Below are 18,186 nucleotides of genomic sequence, written 5' to 3'. Positions count from 1 at the left end.
CCTCTCTGTCTTTCTATCTCTCTCACCCTCTCTCTACCTCACCCTCTCTCTACCTCACCCTCTCTCTACCTCACCCTCTCTCTACCTCACCCTCTCTCTACCTCACCCTCTCTCTACCTCACCCTCTCTCTACCTCACCCTCTCTCTACCTCACCCTCTCTCTACCTCACCCTCTCTCTATCTCACCCTCTCTCTGTCTCTCTATCTCTCTCACCCTCTCTCCATCTCACCCTCTCTCTATCTCTCTCACCCTCTCGGTCTCTCTATCTCTCTCTTACCCTCTCTCTCTATCCCTCTCTGTCTCTCTATCTCTCTCACCCTCTCTGTCTCTCTATCTCACCCTCTCTCTATATCTCTCACCCTCTCTGTCTCTCTATCTTTCTCTCACCCTCTCTATCTCTCTATCTTTCTCTCACCCTCTCTATCTCTCCACCCTTTCTTTCTATCTCTCTCACCCTTTCTTTCTATCTCTCTCACCCTTTCTCTCTACCTCTCTCACCCTTTCCCTCTATCTCTCTCACCCTCTCTCTCTATCTCTCTCACCCTCTCTCTCTATCTCTCTCACCCTTTCTCTCTATCTCTCTCACCCTTTCTCTCTATCTCTCTCACCCTTTCTCTCTATCTCTCTCACCCTCTCTATCTCTCTCACCCTCTCTGTCTCTGATTCTCCCACTCTCTCTCTCTCACCCTCTCTTTCACCCTCTATCTCTCTCGCCCTCTCTGTCTCTCTATTTCTCTCGCCCTCTCTGTCTCTCTATCTCTCTCGCCCTCTCTGTCTCGGATCCTCTCTCTCACCCTCTCACTATCTCTCTCACCCTTTCTCTCTATCTCTCTCACCCTTTCTCTCTATCTCTCTCACCCTTTCTCTCTATCTCTCTCACCCTTTCTCTCTATCTCTCTCACCCTTTCTCTCTATCTCTCTCACCCTTTCTATCTATCTCTCTCACCCTTTCTCTCTATCTCTCTCACCCTTTCTCTCTATCTCTCTCACCCTTTCTCCCCATCTCTCACCCTCTCTCTCTATCTCTCTCACCCTCTCTCTCTATCTCTCTCATCCTCTCTCTCTATCTCTCTCACCCTCTCTCTCTATCTCTCTCACCCTCTCTCTCTATCTCTCTCACCCTCTCTCTCTATCTCTCTCACCCTCTCTCTATCTCTCTATCTCTCTCTCTATCTCTCTCACCCTCTCTCTATCTCTCTATCTCTCTCTCTATCTCTCTCACTATCTCTCTCACTATCTCTCTCACTATCTCTCTCACTATCTCTCTCACTATCTCTCTCACTATCTCTCTCACTATCTCTCTCAATCTCTCTCTCAATCTCTCTCTCAATCTCTCTCTCCATCTCTCTCACCCTCTCTCCATCTCTCTCACCCTCTCTCTATCTCTCTCACCCTCTCTCCATCTCTCTCACCCTCTCTCCATCTCTCTCACCCTCTCTCCATCTCTCTCACCCTCTCTCCATCTCTCTCACCCTCTCTCCATCTCTCTCACCTTCTCTCCATCTCTCTCACCCTCTCTCTATCACTCTCACCCTCTCTCTATCACTCTCACCCTCTCTCACTATCTCTCTCTCCCTCTCTCTCTCCCTCTCTCTCTCCCTCTCTCTCTCCCTCTCTCTCTCCCTCTCTCTCTCCCTCTCTCTCACCCTCTCTCTCACCCTCTCTCTCACCCTCTCTCTCACCCTCTCTCTCACCCTCTCTCCCTCTCCCTCTCACCCTCTCTCTCACCCTCTCTTCCTCTCTCTCTCCCTCTCTCCCTCCCTCTCTCCCTCCCTCTCTCTCTTCCTCTCTCTCGCCCTCTCTCTCGCCCTCTCTCTCTCCCTCTCTCTCTCCCTCTCTCTCTCCCTCTCTCTCACCCTCTCTCTCACCCTCTCTCTCACCCTCTCTCTCACCCTCTCTCTCACCCTCTCTCTATCTGTCTCTGTCTCTCTATCTCTCTCACCCTCTCTGTCTCTGATCCTCTCTCACCCTCTCTGTCTCTGATCCTCTCTCTCTCACTATCTCTTTCACCCTCTCTCACCCTCTCTCTCTGTCTCTGATTCTCTCTCTCTCTCTCTCTCTCTTACCCTCTCTCTCTCTCTCTCCCTCTCTATCTCTATCTCTCTCTCTCTCGCACTCCCTTTCTCTCTCTCACTCTCCTGAGTATGGATGCCATATGCCCTCTGGAACCCCATTTGCCCACCTTTCATGTGAATCTGGACTGAGCTGTTCAACTAATTAACCATAACAGTCTCTGTTCAACATTCCTGCCACACTCTCAGTACTGGCACCAGGGGTATCAGCCTGGATTTTGAGCTCAAGATTCCGGACAGGGGCTCGAACCCACAATCTTCTGACTCTAATGAAAAGGCTATGGCTAATGTCAAAGGTATTATTCCTTATCCAGAGTTCCTGTGAGTACCTTTACCCAGTGTACTCGTTCCTCATTGGTGAATCTATGGCCACAAAAAACAATGAGATAATGATCAGGTGTTTTTTTAATGTAAGTTCGTTGAGAGAGAATTGGCCCGGACACCGGAGAGACTTCCCTAATTTTATTCCAGTTGTGTTGTGGGCCTTTTACTAAAGGGGCAGGTGGACTCAGTTCGTAAATGTCATCTCTGACAGTGCAGTGCTCCCTCAGTACTGCACTGGAGTGTCAGTCTAGATTTTGTTTTCAAGCCTCTGGAGTGGGACTTAAACCCAGAACCTTCTGACTTAAAGGGAGTGTTTTGCCCATTGAGTAACATTTGGGTTTTTGTTGGGTTTTTGGGTGAGTGAGCAGGAGGAACTTGAAGAGAAAGACACCGCACTATAGCTTCGCTCGAGTTTTGTCTTCGCTGGTTTGAAGTGGTCTCTCACTCAGGTTCTTGTATTTCCCCAGGCTCCTCTATTCTGGCCCTCCTATTGGCTGGGTACTTGGCACAGCAGTACCTGCCCCCACCCAAACCGAAGGTGATCGGCGTGGACCTTGGCACCACCTACTGCTCGGTTGGCGTTTTCCAGCCTGGCACCGGCAAGGTGGAGGTGATTGCAGACAAGGCTGGGCGGAAGAGTTTGCCAAGTGTGGTGTTGTTCACCGACCAAGGGATACTGGTAGGGTACGAGGCACAGGAACTGGCAGATGCCAACCCACTAAACACTGTGTACGATGCTAAACGCTTCATAGGGAAGCACTTTACACCGGAGGAACTGAGGACCGAAAGCAGCCGCTATCAGTTTAAGGTAATGATGGAAGTGGTTTGATCATTAATTCCAACTCTGGGCGCAGCACAATTTTTAGGCCAATGCCTTGGAGGGAGCGCAGAAGCAATTTACTTAAATGGTACCAGGGATGAGAGAAACAAAGGTTGTTCTACATGGAGTAGAGATGGTTAAGAGAAAACTTCAGGTGGACATAGACAGTGAATAAAATATAACACAGAAAACTGAAGTGATCGATTTTGAACGGAAGAATGAAGAGAGGCAATCCTTAAAGCAAGAAGGTTAAGACAGAGATGAGGAGGAACTTCTTCTTGCAGGAGGTTACTGTTTGGAATGCACTTCTTTAGAGAGTGGTGAAGGCGGGGTCATTGAATATATTCAAGGCTGAGTTAGACAAATTTTTGATTGATGTGGGAGCCCAAGATTATTAGAGGGGAGGTGGGGGGCGGTGACAGACAGGAAAGCGGAGCTGAGACCACAGCCAGTTAAACCATGATCTTATCGAATGGCTGAGCAGGGTTGGATGGCCTACTCCTGCTCCTCTTTCTTATGTTAAGGGGAGATTGACAGAGTTATGAACAAAATTATGAAGCATTTTGATGGGGTAAATATGGAGAAACTGTTACCAGTGGCAGATGAGTCAGTTACCAGAGGACACGGATTTAAGGTATTTAGCAAAAGAATGAGCGAGGCTGGGAGAAAACAAGTTAGTAGGTGCGACTTCCCTGAAAGGATGGTGGAGGCAGATTCAGTAGTAACTCTCATAGGATGTTAGATATGTACTTGAAAAGGAGAAATTTGTAGGGTGTTGGGAAAGAGCAAGGAGGGATTAATTGGACAGTTTTTGTTTCAAAGAACCAGCACTGGCACAATGGGCCAAATGGCCTCCTCCTGGGTTATGAAGCTCAAAATGGGTTTTCTACCTGTATGTGTTATAAAATCTAGTGTGTATGTCACTCCTCAATAAACATCCCTTATAAGTACAGTACTGATGGGTACTCACTGTATAACGCTGGTGCAATGCTGGTGGGGACAAGTCTGTCACTTGTTATGATCCCAGCTGATGTTAATCCTGGACTAGCCAGATCCCAGAGTGAAACCTGGCTTGCTGGATCCTAACTTTGTTTTTTTTTAAAAAGCGTGGAGCTCAGTTACGTTGTTACATCTGACACATTTACAAGAGTCTGTCAGTTATAAAAGAATAATTTTTGCTTTTGTATTATTCATGCATGGGATGTGCCCAGTATTTATTGCCCATCCCTAATTGCCCTGGAGAACTGCATGTCTTGCTAGGCCATTTAAGAGTCAACCACATTGCTGTGAGTCTGGAGCTACATGTAGGCCAGACCAGGTAAGGATGGCAGATTTCCTTCCCTTTTACGATAATCGACAATAGTTTCATGGTCATTATTGGACTTTTAATTCCAGATTTTTTTATTGAATCTGGAGCATTGGTCTAGTAACAATACCACTCAGCCACTATATTACCACTTTACCAATACCACAATATTACACGAGACAAAACGGTTGGAAAGATTTCAATACAGTTAACAGAAAATGATTCAAACTCACACTATTCCTTTTACCGCAGCAACCTTTACAGAAACAAAACTCCAGTGACGATTTATCACTGTCTCAACACCAAGGTTTCTTGCTTGGGTTAGCTCAACTTCAAACCGTTTTCTTCCAGCCGACTTCTGAGTATTCACTAGATGCTTTTCTTCAGCTGGTATCTCTCCCTGAGACACCTAAAAGCTGAAATCTAAACTCACTATGACTTCAACTTCAGGGCATACACATGAGTTTCCTAAACTCAGTTCCCCAGCAGACTTGCAGGATTTCTTATTAGAAAGATTAGATGTTCTGCCTGCACTCTCTGGTATACACACATTAACTGACCGCCTTTCTGTGTTTCCCTGTCTCTCTCTCTCTGTGTCTGGACCCCTCTCGCTAGGCAACAGCACAGCTTTTCTACTTTATTTTTTTAAACTTCATTAAACTACTAACTCCTTGGTAACCCATCTCTTCACATCAGGAGTTAAAAATCTTCATTTAAAATGCATCTATACAAACAGGGCCCCAGACTTCCTGGCAGCCAGCTCACAAAAACTTCAAAATGAAACTAAATCCAGGTTTCACCTTTCTTGACACTCAAGTACAAAATATAATTTAAATTTAAAGCTACACGTTGTTCCTAACACACTATATAACACAGGGGTACAGTATTGGTGGGGACAGGTCTGTCACTGCAAAGCACTGAGGTACAGTACTGGTGGGTACAGATCTGAGACTATGGCACTCGGGTACAGTACTGGTGGGGACAGATCTGTCACTGTAAAACACTGGCTTACAGTACTGGTGTGAATAGATCTGTCACTGTAAAACACTGGGTTACAGTACTGGTGGGGACAGATCTGTCACTGTATGACATTGGGGTACAGTACTGGTGGGGACAGGTCAGTCACCGTAAAACAGTGGGGTACAGTACTGGTGGGGACCGATCTGTCACTGTAAAACACTGGGTTACAGTACTGGTGGGTACAGGTCTGTCACTGTATAACACTGAGGTACAGAACTGGTGGGGACGGGTCTTTCAGTGTATAACACTGGGGTACAGTACTAATGGGGACAGGTCTGTCACTGTATAACACTGGGGTACAGTTCTGGCGGGGACAGGTCTGTCACTGTATAACACTGGGGTACAGTACTGGCGGGGACAGGTCTGTCACTGTATAACACTGGGGTACAGTACTGGTGGGGACAGGTCTGTCAGTGTATAACACTGGGGTACAGTACTGGCGGGGACAGGTCTGTCACTATGACACTCGCGTACAGTACTGGTGGGGACAGGTCTGGCATTGTTGATGGGGTAAGAGCATTTGGAGTGTTTTGGTATTCTTTGTCTCTGTAGCATGTTGAGAAATTTGTATATTTTCATTTTACAGATCTTGTACAACGAGGGTGACGCTCAGTTCTCTGTTTTTGCTAATGAATCGTTGCGTGTCACGCCCGAATACATCGGCTCCCAGTTGCTGTTAGAATTGAAGAAGATGGCAGAGCAATACCTGGGGGCACCCGTGAGCAAAGCTGTCATCTCAGTTCCAGCAGAGTTTGACGAGAGGCAGAGGAACCACACAGTGAAAGCTGCACAACTGGCAGGTAAGCAGGCTGCTTGCCATCTCGTGGTGTCATCGCGTCAGGTTCCTTTCATCTCTGGTTGGCGTCTTTGCCTAATTTGTGGCAGGTTAATTGGCTCAAGGCACTGAGGAGAACTCTTCTACGAAATAGTGGCCATGGGATCTTATGCATTCCCTTGAGAAGGGGAGTTGGAGCCTCAATGTAAAGCCTCGTTGAAAAAATGGCACCTCTGATACTGCAGCACTCACTCAGCACTGCAAGTGTCAGCCTGGATTACGTGCTGAAGTCTCTGCAGTGAGATAACCTTAATTCAATCCCTCTAACACCATTAGTGACAGACCAGTACCACACTCTAGTGTTATACAGTGACAGACTCATACCAACAGTGTTGTATGTACTCCAGTGTTATACAGTGACAGACCTTTCCATACCAGTACTGTACCCCAGTGTTATATAGTGACAGACCTGTACCCATTAATATTATACCCCAGTGTTATAGTGACAGACCTGTCCCCACCAACACTGAACCCCAGTGTTATAGAGTCATTGATCATTCCCCACCAGCACTGTACCCCAGAATTATACAGTGACAGACCTGTCCCAAGCAGTACTGCATCCAGTGTTATACAGTGACGGACCTGTCCCCACCAGCGCTGTACCCCAGTGTTATACAGTGACTCATCATTCCTCACCAGCGCTGTACCCCAGAATTATACAGTGACAGACCTGTCCCGAGCAGTACTGCACCCAGTGTTATACAGTGATGGATCTGTCCCCACCAGCGCTGTACCCCAGTGTTATACAGTGACTCATCATTCCCCACCAGCAATGTACCCCAGTGTTATACAGTGACAGACCTGTCCCCACCAGTACTGTAACCTGGTGTTATGTAGTGACAGACCTGTACCCAGTGCATACAGTGACAGATCTGTACCCACCAGCACTGTACCCAGTATATACAGTGACAAACCTGCACCCACAAGCAGTGTACCCAGTGTATACAGGAACAGACCTGTACCCACCAGCACTGTATCCAGTGTATACAGTGATGGACCTGTCCCCACCAGTACTGCACCCCAAGTGTTATACAGTGACAGACCTGTCCCCACCAGTACTGCACCCCAGTGCTATACAGTGACAGACCTGTACCCACCAGCACTATATCCAGTGTATACAGTAACAGATCTGTACCCACCAGCACTGTACCCAGTGTTATACCATGACAGACCTGTCCCCACCAGCACTGTAACTCGGTGTTATACAGTGACAGACCCTGTAGCCAGTGCATACAGTGACAGATCTGTACCCACGAGCACTGTACCCAGTATATACAGTGACAGATCTGTACCCACCAGCACTATACCCGGTATATACAGTGACGGACCTGTCCCCACCAGTACTGCATCCAGTGTTATACAGTGACGGACCTGTCCCCACCAGCGCTGTACCCCAGTGTTATACAGTGACTCATCATTCCTCACCAGCACTGTACCCCAGAATTATACAGTGACAGACCTGTCCCGAGCAGTACTGCACGCAGTGTTATACAGTGACGGACCTGTCCCCACCAGCAATGTACCCCAGTGTTATACAGTGACGGACCTGTCCCCACCTGTACTGTAACCTGGTGTTATGCAGTGACAGACCTGTACCCAGTGCATACAGTGACAGATCTGTACCCACCAGCACTGTACCCAGTATATACAGTGACAAACCTGCACCCACAAGCACTGTATCCAGTGTATACAGGAACAGACCTGTACCCACCAGCACTGTATCCAGTGTTATACAGTGACAGACCTGTCCCCACTAGTACTGCACCCCAGTGTTATACAGTGACAGACCTGTCCCCACCAGTACTGCACCCCAGTGTTATACAGTGTCAGACCTGTATCCACCAGCACTGTATCCAGTGTATACAGTGACAGACCTGTATCCAGCAACACTGTATCCAGTGTTATACCATGACAGACCTGTCCCCACCAGCACTGTAACTCGGTGTTATACAGTGACAGACCTGTAGCCAGTGCATGCAGTGACAGATCTGTGCCCACCAGCACTGTATCCAGTATATACAGTGACGGACCTGTCCCCACCAGTACTGCACCCCAGTGTTATACAGTGACAGACCTGTACCTACTAGCACTGTATCCAGTGTATACAGTGACACACCTGTACCCACCAGCACCGTATCCAGTGTATACAGTGACGGACCCATACCTACAAGCACTGTACCCAGTGTATACAGTGACAAACCTGTACCCACCAGCAGTGTATACAGTGACAGACCTGTATCCACAAGCACTGTACCCCAGTGTTATACAATGACAGACCTGTCCCCAGCAGTACTGCACCCAGTGTTATACAGTGACGGACCTGTACCCACCAGCACTGTACCCCAGCATGAAACGGTGACAGACCTGTCCCCACCAGTACTGCACCCCAGTGTTATACAGTGACAGACCTGTACCCACCAGTACTGTATCCAGTGTATACAGTGACAGACCTGTACCCACCAACACTGTATCCAGTGTATACAGTGACGGACCTATACCTACAAGCACTGTACCCAGTGTATACAGTGACAAACCTGTACCCACCAGCAGTGTATACAGTGACAGACCTGTATCCACAAGCACTTTACCCCAATGTTATACAGTGACAAACCGGTACGCACCAGCAATGTACCCCAGTGCTATACAGTAACAGACCTGTCCCCAGCAGTACTGCGCCCACTGTTATATTATACAGTGACGGACCTGTATCCACCAGCACTGTACCCCAGCATGAAATGGTGACAGACCTGTCCCCACCAGTACTGTACCCAGTGTATACAGTGACAAACCTGTGCCCATAAACACTGTACCCAGTGCATACAGTGACAGATCCGTCCCCACCAGCACTGTTACCCAGTGTCATACAGTGATGGACCTGTCTCCACCAGCACTGTACCCAGTTTATACAGTGACAAACCTGTACCCACAAGCACTGTACCCATGTATACCCACCAGCACTGTATCCAGTGTATACAGTTTCAGACCTGTTCCCACCAGTACTGCACCCCAGTGTTATACAGTGACAGACCTGTCCCCACCAGTACTGCACCCCAGTGTTACACAGTGTCAGACCTGTACCCACCAGCACTGTATCCAGTGTATACAGTGACAGACCTGTATCCAGCAACACTGTATCCAGTGTTATACCATGACAGACCTGTCCCCACCAGCACTGTAACTCGGTGTTATACAGTGACAGACCTGTAGCCAGTGCATGCAGTGACAGATCTGTACCCACCAGCACTGTATCCAGTATATACAGTGACGGACCTGTCCCCACCAGTACTGCACCCCAGTGTTATACAGTGACAGACCTGTACCTACCAGCACTGTATCCAGTGTATACAGTGACACACCTGTACCCACCAGCACTGTATCCAGTGTATACAGTGACGGACCTGTCCCCACCAGTACTGTACCCAGTGTATACAGTGACAAACCTGTACCCACCAGCAGTGTATACAGTGACAGACCTGTATCCACAAGCACTGTACCCCAGTGTTATACAATGACAGACCTGTCCCCAGCAGTACTGCACCCAGTGTTATACAGTGACGGACCTGTACCCACCAGCACTGTACCCCAGCATGAAACGGTGACAGACCTGTCCCCACCAGTACTGCACCCCAGTGTTATACAGTGACAGACCTGTACCCACCAGCACTGTATCCAGTGTATACAGTGACAGACCTGTACCCACCAACACTGTATCCAGTGTATACAGTGACGGACCTATACCTACAAGCACTGTACCCAGTGTATACAGTGACAAACCTGTACCCACCAGCAGTGTATACAGTGACAGACCTGTATCCACAAGCACTTTACCCCAATGTTATACAGTGACAAACCGGTACCCACCAGCAATGTACCCCAGTGCTATACAGTAACAGACCTGTCCCCAGCAGTACTGCGCCCACTGTTATATTATACAGTGACGGACCTGTATCCACCAGCACTGTACCCCAGCATGAAATGGTGACAGACCTGTCCCCACCAGTACTGTACCCAGTGTATACAGTGACAAACCTGTGCCCATAAACACTGTACCCAGTGCATACAGTGACAGATCCGTCCCCACCAGCACTGTTACCCAGTGTCATACAGTGATGGACCTGTCTCCACCAGCACTGTACCCAGTTTATACAGTGACAAACCTGTACCCACAAGCACTGTACCCATGTATACCCACCAGCACTGTATCCGGTGTATACAGTTTCAGACCTGTTCCCACCAGTACTGCACCCCAGTGTTATACAGTGACAGACCTGTCCCCACCAGTACTGTACCCAGTGTATAGAGTGACGGATCCAACCCCCACCAGTACTGCACCCAGCATTATACAGTGACAGACCCATCCCCACTAGCACTGTACCTCAGTGTTATACAGTGACAGACCCGACCCCACCAGCACCGTACCCCAGTGTTATACAGTGACGGACTTGTCCCCACCAGCACAGTACCCCAGCGTTATACAATGACTGACCTGTCCACACCAGTACTGTACCCCAGTATTATACAATGACAGACCTGTCCACACCAGTACTCTACCCCAGTGTTATACAGTGACAGACCTGTCCCCAACAGTACTGTGCCCCAGTGTTACACAGTGACAGACCTGTCCCCACCAGAACTGTATTCCAGTGTTATACAGTGACAGACCTGTCCCCACCAGTACTGTGCCCCAGTGTTACACAGTGACAGACCTGTCTCCACCAGTACTGTGCCCCAGTGTTATACTGGACAACCTGCTGACATGCAAGAGTGATGTCACTGAGCCAAGATTGACACTGTACTTTGTTGAAGTGAAGTTGTTATTGTTAGGTGAGAAACTCGGCAGCCAAACTCTACACAACAAGACTCCACTACAGTAACTGAGTGTGCAGCTCATTTGCTTTTTTTAACCTGTGTTGAGGTGGAGGTGATTGGATATGAAGTCCATAGAATTCCCTGCACTAATCTAGAAGCAGGCAGGTGGGGACCCAATTTAACATCTCATCTGCGATCAGCATTGAAGCACAAGTTACTCCTGTCCAAGTCTGAGAATAGGGCTTCAGCTGCCAACTTCTGAAGCGTTATGCCAAGTGAGCCAAGCTGAAAGATTTTGAGGTTTGCTTGCTTTTGGTCAGGAGCAGGAGCAGGAGCACGGTAACCTGTATACACAGTGCCCCTTCACCATTCACAGAGCAGCATGGTCCCAGCGTTAACTGTTCTCTTCTTTAATCATTGCACTCATTAAAGTGAGGAATGCTGCTTCTGTGGAGTTGGTCACTTAACATTAAACACTCCCAGGCCAGGTAGAGCACAGGTCAGATACAGTATAAAGCTCCTTGTACTGTACAGCTCGACATTCTGACCCTTCACTTACATGGTTCTGCTTCCCACTGCTGTGCTCGGGGTAGTTCATTTCCTGCCACACTACAGTTGGCCTTGTTCTGTGAAGGTCCATTCCCAACAGGAAATGACTTGTGACGGTCCAAAATGATGTCATATTTCATCCTTATAGCCAGTGGAGACTCACCCATCACTTTGAACTGATTTCAAGCCCGCCAGGGAGATGAAATCTCTGAACTTGCTGCTTCAGTTCATATAGGATGCACTTGATGTTTTGATGTGTGCAAATGTCTAGATGGTTAAAGTAACTGCAGGAGGTGGAAATAAATCGCCCTCATAGACAGCTGGCTGCCATGAGGTGAACAGTACTTCATGTGGAAATGAGGGAGATGAGGTTATAACTGTAATGTACAGACTGATTTCAGCATGACAATGTCAGACTTTGACAGCGAATACAATATGTAACAATGCCTTTGTCTACGGTCGAAGAGAATTGAGAAAAGGATTCTTGAACATCAGAATGTGTGTTAGAAACAGGAAAACATAGCTCAACCTTCCTATTCTATGAATCAGCACACATGTCCACCCTCTCACCGCACCCCTCAATCCCTCCTACCCACCCTCTCACCACATCCCTCAGTCCCTCCTACCCACCCTCTCACCGCATCCCTCAGTCCCTCCTACCCACCCTCTCACCGCATCCCTCAATCCCTCCTACCCACCCTCTCACCGCATCCCTCAATCCCTCCTACCCACCCTCTCACCGCATCCCTCAATCCCTCCTACCCACCCTCTCACCGCATCCCTCAATCCCTCCTACCCACCCTCTCACTGCATCCCTCAATCCCTCCTACCCACCCTCTCACCGCATCCCTCAATCCCTCCTACCCACCCTCTCACCGCATCCCTCAATCCCTCCTACCCACCCTCTCACCGCATCCCTCAATCCCTCCTACCCACCCTCTCACCGCATCCCTCAGTCGCTCCTACCCACCCTCTCACCACATCCCTCAATCCCTCCTACCGACTCTCACACCACATCCCTCAATCCTTCCTACCCACCGAATCAACACATCCCTCAATCCCTCCTACCCACCCTCTCACCGGATCCCTCATTCCCTCCTACCCACTTTTTCCCTGTATCCCTCAAGCCCACTGAACCCATTATTTCCTCATATTCCTCAATTCCAGTTACCTACCTCCTCTTCGTATCCCCCAGTCCCACTGCCATCTCCCACCCTCAGCCTGGCCGCCACCTCGCGCCCCCCAGTCCAGCCGTCTCCTCACACCCCCCAGTCCAGCCGTCTCCTCGCACCCCCCAGTCCAGCCGCCACCTCGCACCCCCCAGTCCAGCCGTCTCCTTGCACCCCCCAGTCCAGCCGTCTCCTCGCAGCCCCCAGTCCAGCCGTCTCCTCGCACCCCCCAGTCCAGCCGTCTCCTCGCACCCCCCAGTCCAGCCGCCACCTCACGCCCCCCAGTCCAGCCGCCACCTCGCACCCCCCAGTCCAGCCGCCACCTCGCACCCCCCAGTCCAGCCGTCTCCTCGCACCCCCCAGTCCAGCCGTCTCCTCGCAGCCCCCAGTCCAGCCGTCTCCTCGCAGCCCCCAGTCCAGCCGTCTCCTCGCAGCCCCCAGTCCAGCCGCCACCTCGCGCCCCCAGTCCAGCCGCCACCTCGCACCCCCCAGTCCAGCCGCCACCTCGCACCCCCCAGTCCAGCCGTCTCCTCGCACCCCCCAGTCCAGCTGCCACCTCGCGTCCCCCAGTCCAGCCGCCACCTCCCACCCCCCAGTCCAGCCGTCTCCTCGCACCCCCCAGTCCGGCCGCCTCCTCACACCCCCCAGTCCGACCGCCACCTCCCACCCCCCCAGTCCAACCGCCACCTCCCACCCCCCCAGTCCGGCCGCCTCCTCACACCCCCCAGTCCGACCGCCACCTCCCACCCCCCCAGTCCGGCCGCCTCCTCACACCCCCCAGTTCGGCCGCCTCCTCACACCCCCCAGTTCGGCCGCCTCCTCACACCCCCCAGTCCGGCCGCCACCTCACACCCCCCAGTCCGGCCGCCTCCTCACACCCCCCAGTCCGACCGCCACCTCCTCACACCCCCCAGTCCGGCCGCCTCCTCACACCCCCCAGTCCGGCCGCCTCCTCACACCCCCCAGTCCGGCCGCCACCTCACACCCCCCAGTCCGGCCGCCTCCTCGCACCCCCCAGTCCGGCCGCCACCCTGCGTCCCTTAATTGTTGCTGCTCCTGGTAGCACATCAGTCGCCCCTCGATACCGTTCACTGTGTTTACGGTGTCCTTTCCTGGTAACTTAATCCACACTTGGGGGTGATGAGGAAGGCAAGTTCCGCCTGAGCTCTCTTTTGAAAATGTTTTTTTGTGTACGTGGATGTAAACGCGTTATAATTTTCTCCCTCCGGCGGGCGAGCCGCGTTAGCCGCTATTAGTGCCCCAAGGGCTGCTAATCGGTTTAGTGAGACTGAGTGTTTGTGTTGCAGGATTGGACATTCTGCGAGTGATCAATGAGCCAACAGCGGCTGCTATGGCCTACGGGCTCCACAAGGTGGATGTTTTCAACGTGCTAGTGGTGGACTTGGGGGGTGGCACCTTGGATGTATCCCTGCTGAACAAACAAGGAGGAATGTTCCTGACCAGAGCAATGGCAGGTAAAGGAGTCATGGTATATGGTTCTGGGGTGCTGTCACTTCTTTTTGGGAAGCATATATTGACCTTAGAAGGAGTACGGCGTAGGTTGGCCAGAATGTTACCCGGGTTCCAAGAGTAAGATTATATGAGGAGAGATTACATAAACTGGATTTGTATTCTCTTGAATGTAGAAGATTCATAGGTGACTTAATTTGATTTAAATCAATAGAGTCAATAGAGAGAAACTTCTTTTCTACTGGTGGGGGAAGTTTAGAATGAACATAAGAAAAGGGAGCTGAAGGAGGCTATTCAACCCTTCAATTCTGCTCTGCCATTCAATAAGATCAAGGTTGATCTTCTACTTCACATTCCTGCCCTGTCCCCATACCTCTGTGTTCCCATATTACCCAAATATCTATCTGTCTTAAATTTCTGCCTTGACTGAGCATCCACAGCTTGCTGGAGTAGAAAATTCCAAAGACAAGGGTATGTTCAGGAGGCTTTATTTTTATTTATTCATTCACTGGATGTGATGTCATGGGCTCAGCCAGCATCTGTTGCCCATCCTATGAGTCACCCCCAAGGTGGTGTCTGAAGATGGTGGTGAGCTGCCTTCTTGAACCGCTGCAGTCCATGTGGTGTAGGTACACCCACAGCGCTGTTAGGGAGGGAGTTCCAGGACTTTGACCTAGCGGCAGTGAAGGAACGGTGATATATTTCCAAGTCAGGATGGTGTGTGGCTTGGAGGGGAACTTGCAGGTGGTCGGTGTTCCCATCTATCTGCTGCCCTCACCTTTCTCAGTGGTAGAGGTCACGGGTTTGGAAGATGCTGTTGTAGGAACCCCCTCGGTGAGCAGCTGCAGTGCATCTTGTAGATGGAACACGCTTGCTGCCAGTGGTGGGGGGAGTGAATATTGAAGTGCTTAGGTTAGGAAAGACTTCATGCAAGGGCTGATAGAAGTGTGAAACTCCCTCCCACAATGACCAGGAGATCTTAGTTCAACTAATAGTTTTAATTCTGGAAGGCGATGGATTTTTGCTAGACAAACATTTTAAGGCGTTAGCATACAAATCAGCCATGAGCTTATTGAATGGCAGAAGGGGCTCAGAGGGCAGAATGGCCTCCAGTCCCTGTATTCCTAACTGGGATAGTACTCACCCAAGTACTTGTCGCTTAATAGGATGAATGATGTTTGTGTTGGGGAACAGAGCTCCTTCCATTCATGTTCCCAACACCAGCCGCAACTCAGACCAGGTTACCCAGGTCTTTAGACTTTCTAACTTGGTAACAGTTTGCGTTATGGTGTTTAATGTTCCACTGCAAAGTTTAAGTCCTGTTCCTATATCAATTTTAGCTAATACCAAGGGATAAAGAAAGAAAGACTTGCATTTCTATCACACCTTTCATGCTCTCTGAAATATATAAAGTGCTTTACAACCATTGAAGCTCTTTTGAAGTGTGGTCATTTTGTAATGTAGATCTGAGTATTCTGATTTAAAACTTATCCACTAATAAGGCAAAATCCTTTTCCAAATCTCCAAAGTTTAAATGGGTCACGTCAACAGATGCAACAGATATGAAGATAGAGTACTTGTCTCCGTTTCAAAGAGGACTGGGAAATGGAACTCTGTGTCGACATGACCCATGGCCTCAGATTGGATTCTCCCAAGAAGAAGGGCAGAAATTTCCCCGTGTTGTCGGGGGGGAGTTTAGGAGCGGGTGCGCGGTGATGCGCATCTGATCACCGCCAATGAAGGCCTGCCCAGTGTGACATCCGCAAGGAAGTGCTATGTGCTCCCTGTGCGGGCAGGGCAGGAGGTTCCCTGAGCTCTTTCGCGCACTGATCTCCTTGAGGCTAAGCGCCGCCTCGGGGAGATCGGCTCTAGAATAAAAAATCTGAAAAATGGAAAAAAAAAATTCCCTGTCACATGAGTTGGGACATGTCCATCACTTTTAAATACACTTTAATTATATATTATGGATGAGATTTCATGCTTTTCCTAATTCCCGCCAGTGCTCCCGGCTTGCTCACCAACCATAAGGTTGGAAGGGCAGGTCCGTTAGTTAGTTTAATGACTTTGTCAATGGCCTCAATTGGCAATTGGCAGGTCGGCGGTAGCACAGCTGATTCTGCTGAGCCCCTGATACCTGAAAATTTAAGTGGGGCGGGATGATGTCGGGAGTTCTGCCCAACGCCATCCCAGGTCAATTTACCTGGCGGCGAGTGGGCCCCGTCCCCAGCTCGCCGGCCGGGAAATCCTGGCCCATGGGTTGAATACAGAGTAAAGCTCCCTCTACGTTGTCCCCATCAAACACTCCCAGGGTAGGTACAGCACGGGGTTAGATGCAGAGTAAAGCTCCCTCTACACTATCCCCATCAAACACTCCCAGGACAGGTATAGCACGGGGTTAAATACAGAGGAAAACTCCCTCTACACTATCCCCTTCAAACACTCCCAGGACAGGTACAGCACGGGGTTAGATACAGAGCAAAGCTGTCTCTACACTATCCCCTTCAAACAGTCCCAGGACAGGTACAGCACGGGGTTAGATACAGAGTAAAGCTCTCTCTACACTGTCTCCATCAAACGCTCCCAGGACAGGTACAGCACGGGGTTAGATGCAGAGTAAAGCTCCCTCTACACTGTCCCCATCAAACACTCCCAGGACAGGTACAGCACGGGGTTAAATACAGAGTAAAGCTCCCTCTCCACTGTCCCCATCAAACACTCCCAGGACAGGTACAGCACGGGGTTAGATACAGAGTTAAGCTCCCTCTACACTGTCCCCATCAAACACTCCCAGGACAGGTATAACACGGGGTTAAATACAGAGTAAAGCTCCCTCTACACTATCCCCTTCAAACACTCCAAGGACAGGTACAGCACAGGGTTAGATGCAGAGTAAAGCTCTCTCTACACTGTCCCCATCAATCACTCCCCGGACAGGTACAGCACGGGGTTAAATACAGAGTAAAGCTCTCTCTACACTGTCCCCATCAAACACTCCCAGGACAGGTACAGCACGGGGTTAGATGCAGCGTAAAGCTCCCTCTACACTGTCCCCATCAAACTGTCGCAGAGCAGGTACAGCACATGGTTAGATACAGAGTGAAGTTTTTTATGTTTGAAATATTATAGGGAAAGAGCAGTGAGAAGAGCACCACTAATTGGATAACTCTTTCAAAAAGCCAGCACAGGCACAATGGGCTGAATGGCCTCACTTTTTTTTATTCATTTATGGGATGTGGGTGTTGTTGGCTTGGCTAGCTTTTATTGTCCATCCCCAATTGCCCTTGGTGGTGGTGTGTTGCCTTCTTGATCCGCTGCAGTCCCTGTGGCATAGGTACACCCACAGCGCCATTAGGGAGGGTGTTCCAGTGTTTTGACCCAGTGACAGTGAAGGACCAGTGATATATTTCTATGTCATGATGGAGGGTGCCTTGGAGAGTGGTGGTGTTCCCGTGTATCTATTGCCCTAATTCTTCTAGATGGCAGTGGTCATGCGTTTGGAAGGTGCTGTTTAAGGAGGATTGGTGAGTTCCTGCAGTGCATCTTGTAGATGGTACACACTGCTGCTAGTGTGCATCGGCGGTGAAGGGAGTGAATGTTTGTGGAAGGGGTGCCAGTCAAGCGACCTGCTTTGTCCTGGATGGTGTTAGTTTTCTTGAGTGTTGTGGGAGCTGCACTCATCCAGGCAAGTGGAGAGTATTCCATCACACTCCTGACCTGTGCCTTGTAGATGATGGATAGGCTTTTAGGAATCAGGAGGTGAGTTACTCGTCGCAGCATTCCTAGCTTCTGACCTGCTCATGTGGTGCAAGAT

General features: G+C 49.9%; 1 protein-coding gene across 1 annotated transcript in view; it reads left to right on the top strand.

Annotated features, from left to right (window-relative positions):
- The window catches only part of hspa13 (heat shock protein 70 family, member 13), a 70,019-nt gene that overhangs the window by 47,675 nt on the left and 4,158 nt on the right, over positions 1-18,186 (top strand). The window contains exons 2-4 of the mRNA XM_041211869.1: positions 2,865-3,205; positions 6,130-6,343; positions 14,213-14,380. Coding sequence (XP_041067803.1) covers positions 2,865-3,205; positions 6,130-6,343; positions 14,213-14,380 — 723 coding nt within the window. The remainder of the gene's footprint in view (positions 1-2,864; positions 3,206-6,129; positions 6,344-14,212; positions 14,381-18,186) is intronic.

This window comes from Carcharodon carcharias, chromosome 18 (genome assembly GCF_017639515.1).
Source record: "Carcharodon carcharias isolate sCarCar2 chromosome 18, sCarCar2.pri, whole genome shotgun sequence".
NCBI lineage: Eukaryota > Metazoa > Chordata > Chondrichthyes > Lamniformes > Lamnidae > Carcharodon > Carcharodon carcharias.
The sequence above is the reverse complement of the archived record's forward strand: the minus strand, read 5'-3'. Positions and strand labels throughout refer to the sequence as shown.